The sequence below is a fragment of the Heterocephalus glaber genome, unplaced genomic scaffold, assembly GCF_053883595.1.
Source record: "Heterocephalus glaber isolate CG9 unplaced genomic scaffold, H.glaber_assembly_v1.0 deba00001720, whole genome shotgun sequence".
Lineage (NCBI taxonomy): Eukaryota > Metazoa > Chordata > Mammalia > Rodentia > Bathyergidae > Heterocephalus > Heterocephalus glaber.
Window position 1 is genome coordinate 5,638,299 of NW_028258433.1, and position 17,770 is coordinate 5,656,068.

The 17,770-nt window shown below is 38.7% G+C and overlaps 1 protein-coding gene across 7 annotated transcripts in view; it reads right to left on the minus strand.

The window, feature by feature from the left end:
* The window catches only part of Stard13 (StAR related lipid transfer domain containing 13), a 532,559-nt gene that overhangs the window by 225,178 nt on the left and 289,611 nt on the right, over window positions 1–17,770 (minus strand). Inside the window, exon 1 of one of the 7 annotated variants that reach the window (XM_013075845.3) lies at window positions 8,168–8,613. The exons of 5 other annotated variants lie outside the window; for them this stretch is intronic. In XM_013075845.3, coding sequence (XP_012931299.2) covers window positions 8,168–8,291 — 124 coding nt within the window. In that variant the 5' untranslated portion in view covers window positions 8,292–8,613. Of the gene's footprint in view, window positions 1–8,167; window positions 8,614–17,770 lie in introns of those variants that run through there. One more of the 7 variants, XM_021266493.2, reaches the window with a different exon arrangement.

Consider the following 17,770-nt stretch of genomic DNA (forward strand, 5'->3'; position numbering starts at 1 on the left):
ATGTTATTCAAATCATGAATGTTGAATTTTAAGGCAAAACACTTTCAAAGATTCTTCAAAGAACTTGAAAATATTTTCACTTTATCCAGATGGAGAGAGGAGATTCTATGATTTGATATGGGGTTGCACAATTGTCTTTTATTCATTCAATTTCTTATGTAGAAAGAAGAAAGAACTATTAAAAAATACTACATACTATGATGAAGCATAGATAATGTATCATTTATTATACAAAATAATAGAACCAAAAGATCATGAAATTTTTATTTTTTTATTTTTTTGTTTTTTATTTTTTGTACCAGGGATCGAACTCAGGACCTTGTGCTTGTGAGGCAGGGGGCAGCACCAGAAATTTTTATTTTGGATAAAAATATTACTAAGGAAATATTCTGTTTGAGAATGTAAAATGGTTTGACACAGCAGATTTGCAAATGCAATATTGTGTAGTCATGAAACATTCTACACTGTCCTTTTGCAAGTCCTGGAAGCTTGCTTATTTTTGGTCAAATAGATGAGTTAAGGGATTTGAGCAGCATAATAAAATTTATGTGCTTTGCCAGGATCCAACCACAGTAGAGAATTAATATACTGTATTGTTGTCTCAACACGCTTTGACAAGGATTCTCTTTCATGGCTCAATAAATACTTATTGACTAACTACAAACATGATAAAAATGTTTGTCTTTCAACTAAACTGTTTTAGGACTAAACATTCAAAGACCCTATAAAAGGCCCAGGAATGCTGTAATACTTTTCAAACCACTTTGTTTTTATTTTGCAATATCACTACCCTTGCAAAATGGCAGGACAGAAATAAACTGTTAGATAAACCCCAGAAAACTAGAAAGTCTCCAGGAAAAATTTTCTTTATAATATGTTTTTGTTAAACATAAAATTTAAAAAGCACAAAGTAAAAATAGATATTAATTTTTTAGGCTAATTGGTCAGGTGTATGATGAACACACACATACAAATCATATCAAATTCCTTTTTAAGGAATTTGAGTCAAACTACCTAATTTAGGCATCTTCTTCAGGGCAGCTACCAGCAATTAACATGGTCTTTCTTTGTTCCAGTTAGGTAATTATGTTGTCTCCCAGAGCTAACCAGCATATTGCAGCTAGGTTAGGCCAAGTTTAAGTTACTCTCCTGACAAACACAAAAAGTAAGTTGATTTCCTGACAAACACAAAAAACTAAGATGATAGCTTTTTATTTTTATCTAGAAAATTTTACCTCAATTAGCTTTTTATGGACAAAGCATAATCAATAAAGGTAAGAAACAATATGATATTGGAAACATCAATACTCCAAACCTTCCCTATGAGCCAAGTTATGTTTGATTAGACTATTCCTGGGTATAATGACCTGGAGAAGTAACCTGTCCAATACAAAGCTCTTATCCTATTATACATGGGCCCAATAAGTTATAGTGTTTATGGTAAGACTATATTTTTCTTTTTCCTGATTGCAGGGAAGGCAACCTTGTGAAATCTTTCCTACTGTTTTAAAATTCTAAGTTTTATTCAATCCTCAGTACTGGAAAAAAAATTCTAAGTTTTACTTTGCAATATAATTTTTAAATTCAAAAGATTTTTTAAAAAAAGAGTTAGGCATATATTCATATGGTGTGTGTAGGGGGGCGGGAAGTGCTGGGGCCTCATGCATGCTAGGCCTGTCCTTTACCAGTAAGCTATAAACTACCTCATGATTATTTTTATGGATCAACATTTCAGGTACCAAAGAAATAAATATATCACAAGGTTATTCAATATAATGTTACTATTTTTCTAAAGAATGTAGAATTTAGGAATAGTGTTGCTATCTAATTCCTCCAGAAATTAAGCACATGCATATTTATGTCCATATATTGTGATCTAAACAAAGAATGCCATGGAGCTTGGTCCTTTGTCCCCTCCCCTTCTATATTCTCTTTGAAGTAGCCCTATCCAGTTCCATGATTTTGTAGAGTAGTTGAATGCCAGTAACTCCAAAATATATTTCTCTGGCTCTGCGTTTTTTCCCAAAACTCTACTTGCACATCCACTTCTTTGACTTTGACTTTTAGATGTCTAACAAGCGTTTCAAAGTGAGTGTGCCCAATATTGACCTGTTCACTCCTCCTCTGTTCATATAGATCTGCCAGCTGCCCTCTCTTGGCCAACAGCGCTACATCCATTAGTTGCTTATATCCAAACCTTGGAGTCTTCTCCTTTGCCTTCAACAATGCATCTGTTATTTCTACTAACCCACCAGTTATTTCTACTTCCAAGATACTCCAAATTTGTCTCTTTACTTCCACCATTGTCATCCTTGCTCATGTTACTTTTTATGTCTCACATGGACCACTGCTGTTAATAATGTATTCAGATCTTGTAATTCTCTCCTTAAAATCCTGTTTAGAAGAAAGTCAAATTGTTTTCCTTCACAGTACAGCTCAACCTAATCTCATAACCTGACTCCATCGATGTGTCTGACACCATTTTTTCCCACTGAGTCCTAATTTTTTTCATTATTCTCTAGGGAGCACTGACCCCTTTTTTTCACCCATCTCGTCCCTGTAGCAAGACACATTTACTTGACTTTATTTAAGCAAAACTTTTCTTCTGGGTTTAAAATATAGTTTGAGTATCTTAAGCCAAAATGTTTAAAACTAGAAGTGTTTGGATTTCAGACTTTTTCAGATTTGGGAATATTTGCATATACATAATGAAATATCGTGTGGATGAGACCCAGGTCTAAGTGCTAAATTCATTTATATTTTTCATATGAGGTCAGCTGTAGAATTTTCTACCTGTAGCATCATGTCAGAATTCAAAAACTTTAGATTTTGGACCATTTCTGATCTGAAATTTTTAGATGAGGGATTCTCATCCAGATAATTCAATGAATTATCATGTGGCAGTTAATGTGAATCAGTGATTCTTAACCCCACCGCACAGTGAAACTTTCTGCAGAGTTTCAAAAAATATGGATAGTGGCTGAAATGAATCAGAGTCTCCGGGAGGGGCCAGCGCACCAGTGCTCTGAAAGGCACCAGATGATTCTATGTGTAGTAAAGGTTGAGAACCCGGATATAAATTATATACTCTCCTTGAGTTTTAATTGTTTGACTTTTAAGTTTGACTTTCTTCTAAACAGGATTTTAAGAAGAGAAATGACAAGATCTGAATTTTAATTGTATATTCACTTGACTTTTTGTTATTATTAATATAAATCACATCTCAATGTTGACCCATCAAGAAATACAGAGGCCACCAAAACACATGTATACATGCTTCAGGAAAAGAAAAATAATAAATATCTGGAAGCTAATAACCACCACTTTGAGCACTCTTGTAATTGTAGAGACCAAAGTTACCTTGTATTAATCTCATGATGTCTCAATAAATTCAGTATTAAAATATTTATTTATTTATTTTGTACCAGGGATCGAACTCAGGTCCTTGTGCTCATGAGGCAGGCAAAGTGCCACTGAGCTAAGGCCCTGGCCCATACAAGTTTTTCTTCTCTTGAAGTGTATGTACATTTTTTTGTGAACTCCATATATATTTTAAAATAGCAGAAACAACTACAAAAAGCTGAACAGAGTAGGATAGGTTATTCTTCACAGTAATGTGATAATAGAAGGGATGTGGGATACTGTACATGAAAAGGATTGGCTAGTATCATCCTGTACTGTTGACATCATGGAACACAAATTTTAATAAGAAGCTTTTTATGCCCCATGTTTTATTCTTGATCCTGCTTTGCATTAAAGATTCAGTCTCATGTTTATATCACAGGATGCTACTGTTGACTTTGAGAACAAATGAACCTGTTTTAACGTGAAAAGAACTCACTGAAATTTGGTAGGATTAATGTTTCTAACAAAACTCAAACTTTTTAGTGTTTTAAATTAGCGTATTCTTGGCAGTAATAAAACTTCCTGTGGCTCAGAGAAATGATTTAAAATGAGACTATAAAAGAGATCAAAAGGCTTGGACATCAATTAGTTCACAAACTACCTATATATTATGTGAGTATAAAAGAATCAAACATATGGATTAAATTTCTATTAAAACAGAGTACAGTTTTTAAACAAAGGAGCAGAAAGCTTTAGGAGAATCATTTGGATATTTCAGATCTTAACATGAATAGTTCAAACCGCTTAAAACACCAAATGCTAATGAGTATTCTTCTTTCTTAAGAATTTAATGACACTATAAAAAGTTTAGAATTGTAACCAGGAGTGGATGATCAGGGAACAGCGGAAGGGGAAAGAACCTGTCTCTCATCACCTGGAAGAAACCTACAGTTCATTTTGGGTTTACAACAGCCACTCATTCCTGCAGCTTTTGCTCTGGTAGTGGGTGGGTGGGGGGGCACATCACACAGAGGCCCTGGCAAGCTGGATGTATGGCTGTTTCTTTATTTCAAATCTCTATAAACTCATATATTAACCAGACCAATTGTCTGACTAGGGACAAGGTGTGTGTGTGTGTGTGTGTGTGTGTGTGTGTAGGGTTATTCTTGTCACTCTAGGAGAAAAGAAAAGTAATTTTTCCCAGGTATTTTTTGTTCTTTTAAAATCAAATTGCAAGCTACAACCTTAGAAAAAATTTTGGAGGAAGCAGTGTGGAATAATAGGAAAGGGCATAGATGGCCTTTGACTGCTGATGAACTGAATTTGAAGCCTGCTTTGAACACTAACCGGTTTTGTCATTTTGGAAATAAACAGCAATTATGACCACTAATGCAATAGTGGATACTGAGATGACAGATGAGAAAAACTCTTGCTGACCCTTATGAGGATTAGAGTCTTGGGAAATTAAGAAGCATGCACTGGCAAAAATGTCACAAGAGAATTGGAAAGCTCAAGAAAGGTTCCCAATATAGGCTCTTCTTTAATAATAAATACCTTGTATAATTTTGCAATGAAAGGAACATATTTGAACATCATTCTCATCTTGTCATTAGTTTCATTATTTGTGTCACTGTGACCTATGTTAAGAAATGCCTTTCCAATTTTGTATTCCCTTCTTCCTGAATATGGCCCCAGACCACAGAAATCCACAGGCTGATCCAGGTGTGGTGGCACCTGCTGCTTGGGAAGCTGAAGCCGGAGGATAAGAACTTTGAGGCCGGCTGAGGGAACTTAGCAAGAACCTGTCTCAAAAGTTAAAAAGAATTAAAGGAAAGAAACATAAAAAGAAAAAGAAAAGAAATAAATAAACAGGTTTTAGTATATTTAAGCAATTGTATTTTTAATCCTAGCATTCTGGGACCCTGAGAGAGGAGGAATGCAAGTTCAAGCCTGGGCTGGACAACTGAGCAATTTAGCAAAATCCTATCTCAAAATAAAAAATAGAGATGGGAATGTAGCTCAGTGTGAAAGCCCTGGGGAAAATGTGCTGTACTGCAAAAACAAAAACAGAAACAAAACAAAACACAACAGTTGTATTTCTTTTTGCCTTTTTGTCTGGTTGACATTTTTCATGAGGAATAGCATAAAAATTAAGATTAGAGTTAGAGTGAAATATGAGTTAGAACAAAGATTTCCTTCCTTGGAATATAAAAAAGCAAAAGGGAGCATCAAATACCTTCAGAATTCTTTGGGCAACAAACACAAGTTTGTTGTAAAGCACTTTGAACACTGTTCCATTGACTAAGTGTAATAATAAAATTTTAGGCAAGTTATAGAAAAACTGGCACAAAATTTTTATCTGATGGAAAAAGAGCAACAGAATAAAACAAAAACAAAAAGACAATAGCCCCATATTGTCTTCTGCCAGGGAATATGCCCTCTGGAGACATACTCATATAGCTGATTATTCTGACACTTTGAACTGAACCATATAAAGAAGGCTTTTACAAATGAAGAACACTTTCACCTAGAATTGATGCCAATATTAATAACTTAAGTATTTCAATGTCTCTTGGCCAAAGTTCCCTATTTTAGCTACCTTAGCAAGAAAACCCAAGAAAATCAATTTGCTTCTAAAAGCTCCTTCATGGAGTTGGCTTGGTTTTGTGGCAAACATCCCAGCTTGCTTAGAGAAGCAGAAGTTGAAGTCTGCTTCACAGAGGATTGGTTGGTCCCAGCTGAATAACCTGCTGGCATCCACTGTTAGTAGAGTGGTAAGCAGATTATGGGTAAGCAGATATTAATATTCTGATTAAACATTTTAAAACCTCATACCGCTATTTTAAAAATAATCGCACTTCTCTCAGAACTCTTAAACTTACCATTCCAAAGCCACTTTTAGCCTTAATTTCTATATATTCATGGTCTTAAAATCTCTATGTATAGTTCATTTCCTAGAATCAAAACATTTTCCCTCCATTACCTTAACTGCAATGTCTAAATCCATGTGAATAGATGACTTTCCTGGACAATCTTGGTAGTTTTAAATCTTTGTGTAGCACTTTGTTCCCTCCCAAATCTCCTTATGAAAAAAGATAGAGCTGCAGTCATCTTTGGTCTCAGCTTCTATAAAAACCCAGCACAGTATTGGCAGCCCAGCTGGAGAGACTTCTTGTTTCCTGAGGATCTACTGAGTTCACAAACTTAACCAACTTAACTGGCAGACACCACGAAAGAGACATTTGCAGTATGCATTCTGAAGTTATGAAGCAACTGAAGTTTACTAGACCACAAAAATGTCCCCAACACCAACCATCATATAGATTACACAGTTGAGCACAATAACAAGAGAAAGTTATTAATTGTTATTAATTAAAGTCTATTATGATGCACATACAAGTCTTCAAACATCAACAGTCAAAACTACTGAGTGACCACAATTTATTTCTGGGTCCAGGCTGAAAAGTCTGTTTATTTCTTGGGGGAGCTAAATGGAGCCACTGTGCTGTAGTGAAAATAGGGGACGGACATGTTATGCTCACCCCATTAAGTATTAGAATTATCTGTGAGGCCTACTTCTAATTTAGCTAGCTTGATAAAGACTCTACCCAAGTCAATATACACTTGGGCTTCTGCTCCAGAACGCTGTCAGGCTGCTGGGGAGATGTGGTTGCCTGGGTTTAAGGTAAGAACACCAGCAAACTACTAGTTCTATAATCTAATTAGCAAGGGTGAGGGGCTGAGAAGGTTAATTCTTTAGTGTCATATGTGGTATCCTTTCCTTCTGTCCAGGCTCCAGACTATTTTTCTACAAATGTCTTCTACGCCTGTTGTGGTCATTATTTATGTCAGGGGATATCCCTGTCCTTTGGACAAGGTTCAAAGTTTCCACTCACGGTCCCCTCAGAGGTCCTTCCCATCTCACTTCCCTGAGTTCCCTGAGGCATCTTCCAGCAGCTCACACGTGGGCAAAGGAACCCTAAACCCTAAGCTGCCCAGGAACTGTCCTGCGGAGTTGGGCAATTTTCCCTTACTGGGACAGTATGATAATGTGACCAAAGGCACTCAGAGGTCCTGAGGTGGGCTCTGAGGAGCACAGCAGAGCACTCAGTGCACCCATGACCCTTTAAGGAGAAGGTTCCTTGGAGCAGGCACAGGGTTGGCTAAGCAGGGGCCTGGCTTTCTGACCTAAGTAAGGATTCTTAAAGACCCCTTGGCCGAGCATAATTACTTCTCTTTCGTCTGATTTATGGGCAATTTATTCCCCAGAGCAGACAACTCCAAAGTGAAGAGGGCCTGCAGCTGGACAGGGGTTGTGGGCAGCTTGTTACTTCTTTGTGCCAACAACTGTTTACCTGTCTTCCTCCAAATCCTCTTCTTCAACCGCCAACGTCTTCGTTTCCTAGAGCTTTGGCTACACACTCCCTTGACTCTCCCGGGCCTTCACCCAGTGGACGCTTTCCGCCCGGAGAAGGCTAAGTTGGGAGAGGAGCAGCTCTCCAGCGGGGCACTTAGTCTTTGGGGTGGGAAGGGATGGCAGGGCAGGCAAGAGAAGCCTGCCCGGGTAACCCTGCCGCCCCGCTGCCAGCGGAGCAGGGGCTGTCAGCGCGCGCCGGGGCCCACCCCACCCGGGCAGCGGCGGGCGGGCGAAAGGGCTCTCGGGCCGCCCCGGGAGGATGGTGAGTGCCGCCCGCTCCACTCAGCCCGGCTCCGGAGCCCGTGCCCGGGAGCCCACTAGCCCAGTTTGGGGCGCCCAGCGAGCGCGGGAGACGCGGCCGGCGCCTCTGCCCGCCCGCGGTTCCGGAGCCTGGGGGACACCGACCTGCCAGCCGTCTCTCCCGGACGTTTTTCCATAGCAAATCCCAGGCTCTGGCCGTGGAGTCCCGTAACTGCTCACTGATTGATCTCCTGAGGGGCGTCTGGCAAGCTCTCCGTTTGCTGATCATTTTAGATCCGTCCTCATAACTACCGGCGGACTTGTCACCACCCCTCGCGTGGCCCGCCTGGCTCAGACGCCTGGAGACTCGAGAGGCCGAACGGGGCGCTCTCGCAGGGGGCGCGGGACCTGCCGCGGGCGCGACCTGGGTCCGGCCAGCGCTGGAAGGCTCGGCCACGCGCGGACCGGGTGCCGGTCCCGGGGCTCCCAGCGGGACTAACCTCTGCACTCTGTCAACTCCTCTCTCCTTCCCCACTTTCCCTCGCCCGCCCTCCCGTCCTCTCGGCGCCTCCACTCCACTTCACTCCACTCCGCTCCGCTCCGCTCCCTCCTCCCCTTCCTTCGCCCTCTCCCGGGCTGTCTAGCGCCCCACTCCTCCCAGCACTGACCTCACAGCCTGGCCCCCTGGCCCCAACTCATGGAAACCCCCACCCCGCTTCCATTTGCACCCAGAGATCAGCAACTGTACCACCCTCCTGTTTCCTAATACTTTCCATCTATCAGTCTCGGAAACCGCCACCGTCACAGGCATGACAATTTAAAACATGACACAGTGACTCCTCAGAGTTTTCCTGAATTCGCGTCACTTGAAATCAGCTACTTGGTTTGGCTGACCTGGTGCTTCAGCAAATGTCAACCCTTCCTGATTCCATCAATGAAATCATCGTGAGGGCAATCTACAATGAAATTGCCATGGATCGAAGAGTTAAAATATCATTTCCACTGCATAAGCATTCGGTTGAGAAAAAAGTACTTTTTAAATATTAAAGTCAAACAGCAAGGAATTCTCACAACATGATTTGCTGACCCTGAGAAAGCATTAGTACCCGTGTACAGTTAAAGAATGAATTATTATTAAGTATTATGAGGAGATGAAAGTAGAATTTTAAGGTTGTTTTAACCAAAAAACCATAAAGTAGGTTGATAATCAGAAACTAGTTTTGATTCCTTCAGGGATGAGAGGGAATACATCTTTCAGAAATACATCACGAAGTGATGGCCAAGTTATTTTCCTGGGGTTCAAATCTTCATTCATAAGGCAAAACAGTATTACCTGAGGCAGCAGGAAGTCTTGAAATATATAAGGTTTGGTTCTAAAGTGCTTAGAACACCTCAGAGAACATGATACAACAATATTTTCTGTAATTAAATGATGTGTTTCATGCCAAACACCTCAAGTTTGCTGAAGGGAACAGAAATATTTCAACAGGAAATTTCTGTATTCTTAAAATAATAAAATTTCTTGGAATTCATCTTTTTCTCCATATCTTTTCACCTGACTGCTAACTAAGCACCAAAATTTAGTCAGCCTTTTAAGATGCCCCGTATGAAGTTTGAAAATTCAAGAAAATCACTCAATCCTCCCTTTATTATATAAATTCCTACCGATTTAGAGTGAAAACTAATTGCTGTTATCCTCTGGTTCTAAACATCTGGTAAACATTTCCTCTATCAGTTTATATTGTTGGTGGAAAATGGCGGGTGATTGGTAAAATAGTTTGTACTGTCTTATTTTACTATTTTAAATGTTCAAAAATGTCCCCTACTGAAACACTCTTCAAAATGAGTTAGAAAGTCATAATAAATATTTCTGAAGCATCCTGGTAAACCTTGGAAGTTGTCAGTTATGAAACAGTAAGGCATGGGTCAGAAACAGACTCAAAATTCTGGCTGCCAATTGTAGACTACTCCAGTTCCCTCCTGGACTGGTGCCAAATGCTCTTCTGATTATATCCTCTGCTTTGTATGCATGTAGTAGTAACAAAATGCTCTGAAAGTTTCTTTCCTCATAAAGTGGTTGCTGTGCAGTTTATAACAAAATATTCAACAATTACATTCCAGAGGAGGGTGTGCATTTAAATTTTAAAAGGGATCTCTAAATCAATTGAAGACTAGTTGTGACATATATGCAGGGATAGAATACTGCAAGGAACATTCAAGCTATTTCAATGATCATTTAGTGCCAATGAACTTGGGCCCTACTACTTTCTATACTCAGTTGCTCTGGATTAGAGATTTTTCCTAAATGACTAATTTGAAGATTGATTCTAGCACTGCAGAATCAATTTGCTGAATTTAGGCTGCTGAATGGCTCATGAATTGAACACTGTCCAAGAGAAGCTAGAGGAGAGACTAAAGTGATCGTCCCAGAACAGGTGCTGCCTAAGCAGCTTGTGCCACACAATATGGCTCAGTGCTCTGCAGAGCCCAGCTGTTGGTCCTGTTGGAGGAAATCTCACAGCTGTGCAGATGAAGCTGCCCCAAACGTAAAGTTTCCAAACTCCACAGACCTCTCAGGGTAACATGGAACAGGTCCATAGAGAGCATCAAATCTCATTCTCCACAAGATGTCTTTCAAAGCTGAACCCACTTCCCTAGGGCCTTCATCTTCCCTAGGGCTTTTTACTTCAGAGAAGAAATATCAGGCAGCTGCTCCACGCCCACCTACTATCTTGCTTATGCTCTTCCTTCTCCTCACAGCAGAAAGAGGTGTTGCTCTTCCAGCCCAAGACTTAGTCCCTAACCTGTGCTGTTCTCAACCCCTATTTATCTCCACAGGGAATATACTACATCTGTTATTTCCTTTATACTCCTCTCTCATTAGGTTCAGCCCTCAAGTCTCTTCTTCAATCCAAACCAAAACCAGAACAACCACCACCATAACAGAGCACCCTGCCTCTACTCTGTATCTCTTGGAAAAGGAGTCCTACCCTTGCCCTCTGGACTCCCTTACCCCCTCACTGAAACTATTCTTGGCAGCACCACCAATAATCTTCTCGTTGCTAAATCTAATGGTTGCTGTCCTTTCTGGAGCACGTGGGCTTTTGGATACTGCTGCCCATTCTTTTCCCCTTGACACAGTATTGCCAGGGGATGTCCTCTCTTTGGTCCTCCTTCACACACCAGGCCCCATGTGGCCTTTCTCAAGGCCCACATAGACAGAAAGTACATGCATTCAAGGGTGTGTCTGGAGCCAGAGATCTATTTAACTTTCATGTTTCTGCTCCTCAACAGGACCTCCCTAGAAGACTGTATTGTGGATGAAATGGCATAATCCTCTTGACACATGGAAGGGATTCAGTCTATGCTGCAAACCATGATACTATTATTATTACATCACTGCAATAATACCCTAAATCTTTCTTGAGTTTCCTAAACACCCAGTCTAAATAACGGCATTACTCCCTCCCACAGCACTCAGTTTACTTTTTTTTTAATAACTCTTACCACTTCTGGACATTTTGTTTGTTTGTTTGTGGTTAGCCTTCCAGGGAGATGTGAATTTTATCAAAGCTCAGCCCTTTTCCTTGTCTGTCTTATCTGCTTGTGCATCCTGAACACCCAGAACAGTCCCCAGACAATAGCACTAAATAAATACTTGTAGAATAAATGAATGATTGTGCTCAAAGGTCATATATCCTGCACCTAACGCATTTATTTTCTGACTTGTTCTCCAAATCTGCTCTTTCATCTCTATTTCCTATGCTAGCCATAGGCTTCTTATCATTTCTATTCCCCTGTCATGTTCCACTCTGATTCTATGCCATTGTCCCTTAAAGAAGATTGGAGAAGCACATTTCTCTGTTGAGAATTTTGTTGTTGAAAGCCTCTGCTTAAGAATAGAACCCCATTTCTAACTATGGCAGGCCAGGAATCTTTTGCTAGAAAGCCATGGTGATGGTGCATTATTTTATGTGGTTTCCAGCTCTACTATAGGGAACTGTCTTCCTCGGAGGGACTCATTTCCCTTTTCTGCAAGATACAGTGATGAAGAGCACTTGTAACCATTCTCTTGGATGTCCCTTTCCCAAGAGAGATGCTGTGTAGTAACTATCATTCCTTAGGTGCATGCTTTAGGCTACATTTCAGGATCTTATTTTTGGAGATTCTGAAATGCAATCTCATGTTGTTTATTTCCTCATTAAAAACCATGTCACTGAAAGTTCTAAAGAAGCCATATCCTTGGCTCACAGTCACCGTGACTGCCCCATTTTGTGTGTCTCAGTGCTCCTACTTCCGTGACCACAAACTGAAAGTCTTATGCTAGCAATTTTTTTTGGTACTGGGGAACAAACTCATGATCTTGTGCTTCCAAGGCAGGCAGCAGCACCACTGATCTAAATCCCTGGCCCTCATGCTAGCAATTTTGATTGTTCTATAAATTAAAAAAACATTAAGGTTCCATGTTTCCTTGAAAGTAAAATGTAGTCTTAACTGTAAGCTCTGCATTATTGATTACTTTGTCTATGATTAGTACTTTTCTGATATACACTGGTTTTGAATCTTCAGGTATAATGTGATATCATAATACAGATCCTTCTTGATTTATGATGGTGTTATGTCCTGATAAACCCATCATAAGTTGAAAATATTTTAAATAAAAACTGCATTGGACCTATCTGGCCTAACCAACATCTGAGCTTAGCCATACAGTACATTGTAAAGTATTACCTATTTCCCCTTGTGATCATGGGGCTGACTAGGAGCTGTGGTCACTGTGCTGCCTAGCAGCGCAATAAGGAGATCTCACTACATATCTCTAGCATAGGAAAAGACTCAAATTCAAAATTCAAAGTTCAGTTCCTACTGAATGGATATCACTTTTGTACCATGGTAAAGTAAAAAAAAATCATAAGTCAGGGACTATCTCTATCTCATTGCCTTTACAAATACTGTAATTCCTTTACATATTTTTTCACATATGTTCTTGGGGACCACCATTATGATACAAGAAACCCGGGTTCAATGCCTTACAAATCTCTGATGGCACCACAAGCTATTGGAATAAAAAAATTTCTGAGATTGTAATCCTCTTAACATCTGCTTGCAGATAACATTGTGGCATTCTTCAACCTATCTGTTTCGTAAAGGTTGAATAAATTTAGCTTAGCACACAACTTGTTTTATTATGTCAATATAGGAAAATTGATCCATTAAAATTCACCCATTTTTAGGGCCGGGGATTTAGTTCAGTGGTTTCACCACCTGCTGTGCAAGCGCAAGGACCCAAGTTTGATCTCTGGCACCAAAAAATGCATCTATTTTTCTATGGCTTTCTGGTATAGTTAGAGTAATTTAAGGTCTCAATACAATTTGGAGACACTCAAATGTCCACTGTGAAACATACAACCATGCTACTTAAGTTCTCTAAAGTCAACAAACACAGCAGCTAAAGAACAGTGAAAGCCAGTGGCCCTACTCACTGCCACGGGCCCTACTGCAGAATCAAGTGGCAGATGATATAGCAGAAGAGCAGCCAACAAAGTTCACATCCTGACCACACACCTACCAGCTGTGTGATCTTGACAGGTAACCTATCTTTTCTGTTCATTCTTCAGGCTTCGCATCCATGAAATGAGGATAATAATAGTGTTTCCTTCACAGAGTTTTTGGCAAGGAAAAACACAATTAATATACATAAAATATTTAAAATGGTGCCTGCCATAAAAAGAACGTTCATTAAATATCAGCCACTATTATAATTATTATTACTGTTATTGTTGTACCTAAACCAATTTCACAATCCTCATGAGATTCCAAATCAGCTCAAGTCTGGGTAGCATCAAGCTAAATAGCAGAAAGACACTGAGCAGTGGTAGAAAACAGCAATAAATTTAGGAAGTATAAGAACATAATTCAAATCTCACTGGTGAATGATAAGCAGTAGGAGTAGTAGAAGCCATGTAGCCTCCCTTCCCTTATCTGTCACGTGAAGAGAAGAACATTTTGTTCTGCTTACCCTGATCAAAGTTTAACTACAAGTGAGTATTTTACACATTCAAAGTATCATCAAAGTGAAAGGTATTGTTTACAATAGGAAAGATTTGGTGAATCTGCATCTGAAGCAAGTACACTTCTTATTTGCATGTTTAAATCTATATTTATTCAACAAATATTTTATTCACCTTTGGGATCTTTAAAAACAGCGAGCACATATTCTGCATTTAGAGGAAAACCTCTTGGAGATATTTCAGCAGATACTCTTACCTCATTACTTAATCTAAACATGTATGATATTTTCTTTAGGAATTCTATTATGAATGAGCTCTTGCACTAGCCTAGCATTATCTAGATTAAAGCATTTTTGTATACCTTATCTAATATAATAAATGCACAAAGTAGGCATTCACTGGGAGAAAATGACAAGCAAAGAAACAGGCTGAGAGACATTAAAGCACCTGATCAAGACCACCATTTTATTCCCCTACCTCCAGCTCCCTTGGAGTTCTTCAGAGGCCAGTGGGATTGATGTAGCTATCAAAGATCTGCTCCCTTTAACTTACACACTTTTCTCCTGCTAGTGTGCAAAACGTCAGAGGTTGTCTGACAATATCTTAGGACCACCAAAGAAATGTCATCTTTGTCACTGATGAGATTAAACCTATTTAATTCTTTAATCTGGAGTCCACTTGTATTCAAATTTACCAATAAGCCTTTAGGGGGAAAAAAAAGTAGGTTATCTGAAAGGATTTCTGAGACTAAGCCAATTTTAATGGAATGATTACTTCAAAATAGCTCCTAGTTTTCTTCCCTGATTTTTTCCAGATACACTGAGGGGTTATGAAGACCAAGAGTGGGTACTATCAACACCTTGCAAACTTTTCTTGTCACTAAACAAACTTTAAAAAGTATAAGTAGTATTATAAAATGTATTTCAATTTATGATGCTTTAAAGAGTGTAAAGCTCAAGATGAAATTCTCTACTGGTTCAACAGAATTAATTCAAAAGTATTTGATTTTTTAAAATGTTTACCTTTTTTTAGGGCCTTTGATAGCATGGTGAACATGAAGAATTATGTTTGAGAGTTTCTGGTGCAATGGAAATTACTTTCAGTGTTAAATGTCTATTTTTCTTTGGTCTACTCTCTTCTGTTGAACATTATAGCCTTCTATGTGAGAAAATGTGATATTGTCTATAACACTTTAATTGTACCCAATTGGCTCTTCATTGCTAATGATAGTAACATATTTTGGCATAATTTACATTTTTATAAAATAATTGTAGTTATCATTTAAAATAAAAACAGCTCCTAATAATTAGGGAAAAATTACCACAGCAAACTCATGTTAGAATCTTTGAAAATTTTTCTAGATTTAATTAATACCTTTGTGTATTTGCATAACACAAGACCTCTATTTTATCTGTCTTTCTATTTCTTATTTCTGAAACTATAAAAAAAATAGTTGTTGAATTAGATTTTCTTAACTTTTAAGACTCAGCGTAACTATTACCTCTCAGGAGGTCCTTCCTGACCACTTGTCTAAATAAATGTGCTATTATTTTCCTGAGAGTAGGGACCCTGCCTTTCTGGACACTGATCCCTAGCATTTAGAACAGTGTTTGGCATAAAATAGGTGCTCAATAAATGTGATGAATGAGTACATTGTGCACCATTCCAAGAAAGTGCATGTCATCACTGGAGATCTTCAATGTTACTTGATCTTGTTCTCTACCTTTTGAATAGTTTAAATTCTTCTACCCACTACTCTAGGGACCTTTGTCTCCACCCAGCCACTCCCATGGACACACCTGGGCTAAATCATCACCCAACCTGGTGTGTTTCTGAAATCTTGAATCTTTATCTCAGCCTCTGTGAGGACCTCGTGTCCTTTTAGCATTCCTCATCTTGCTTGTGATCATTGCTTTGCTTTTCCTTGACTTAATCAGCTCCCTCCTTTGCGTCATTGTCTCTCAGACTTTAGTTAAGCTCTATGAACAACACTTTCAACCATTGTCTCATACAAACACACACACACACACACACACACACAGACAGAGATTGAGATTATAGTTCCTAGTTATTCTATGCTTGCTTGGTAAAAACCCTATATCCATCCTTATATCCATACTACCACACACCATCAATGAAATCCTGGAACTATAAAGACTGGTGAGTAACACAATGCTGACGCTCCATTTTACCATTTCTCTGGCTGGTCTGCTCCTGTTTTTCTAGAAACAGCCTCAGCAGGGTCTCTCAGAACTTCATCACGCTCCCCAGGGAACATGCATACTTTCTCACCCTCAACATCAATGCTTGTCTCACTGAAGAAACAGGAAGTAGCAACTGAATGAATTCATCACTCTGTGTAGTGCCTTTGCCCTTCTTCCTCCTGCTTGGAACACACTTTTTCTTTTCAGGAAAGGTGGGTGTTCCTTTTTAAATTTCATAAAGTAACAGTTTCACTCCCTCATTAGGTTATAATCTCCTTGAAGGTAGAAAATGAATTTTTAATGTCTGTTCCTGAGGACCAAACACAGTGCTCAGTGCAGTAGTCTCTCTTTATTCATGATTTCTTCATTTTCAGTGGTTTCACCTACCCTTGGTCAATAATGGTCTAAAAATATTAAACAGAAATTTCAAGACTAAACAGTATGCATGCTTTAAATTGTATGCCATTTTGAATAGTGTGCTCCAGTCCCACATAACCAGATTTGATTCAGACCTTTGTCCAGTATATGCTACCCAGTCATCAGTCAGCAGCCATCTTGGTTGTCAGATCAACTGAAGGTATCACAGTGATTGTGTCCAAGTAATCTTTACTTTGTAGCCTAATACTATACCGTAATGCCTATGTATTATGTTTCATCTCATTTCATCTCATCACATAGGTGTTATATCACCTCATATCATCACAAGAAAAGTGAGTACAGTACAGTAAGATATTCTAGAAATATATATTTCCAGAGAGAGAATGTTTACATAGCTTTTATTTTAGTATTTCAGTGTATTACCATTGTTCTCTTTTATAGCTTTTTAATTTCTTATTTTGCCTCATTTATAAGTCATACTTGTTCAGAGGTATATATGTATGGGAAAAACATAGTGTATATAGGATTAGGTACTACTCATAATTTCAGGCAACTACTAGAGATTTTAGAATGTATCTCCCAGGGATAAGGGATACAGCAAGTATTCAATATGTATTAACTGAATGAATTATAGACTGAAAATTGGAGCAGTAGAGTGTGGATTTGGTATACCTTATTGAAGTATACCTATGTGCCATTCAACTATTGAGATGTTTAACATTAATCCATTAAAAATAGAAATTAGTAACTAAATATGCACACAGATGTATGGATGTTAAGTCACAATTAATAAGCTACTCAAAAATGACCAGAAATTTTGAATAGTAACACCTTTTTGGTTATATGATTAATAATACTTTGGAATATTTAATCAGGCTGATTAATTCAAACCACTACTTAGGGTTGCCTTCCTTCACCAAATCTATACTTTAGTTTTATGAAAGACAATCTTGTCACAAATTGATTCCTTTGCTCCATGAAAACTAAATATGGAGTTTGGAGTTTTTTGTTTGAAGATATAAATTTAGAGTTAGCAGAATTTTAAAGATGCAATAAAAATTAATTGCGTTTTCTTTAATATGTAAGAATGTACTATACACTTAATGTGTAAGCTTGCTGTTTGTCTCTGAGTGTCTAAGGCCTTTATATTTCTAAAGGAGAACAGAATAATGAGT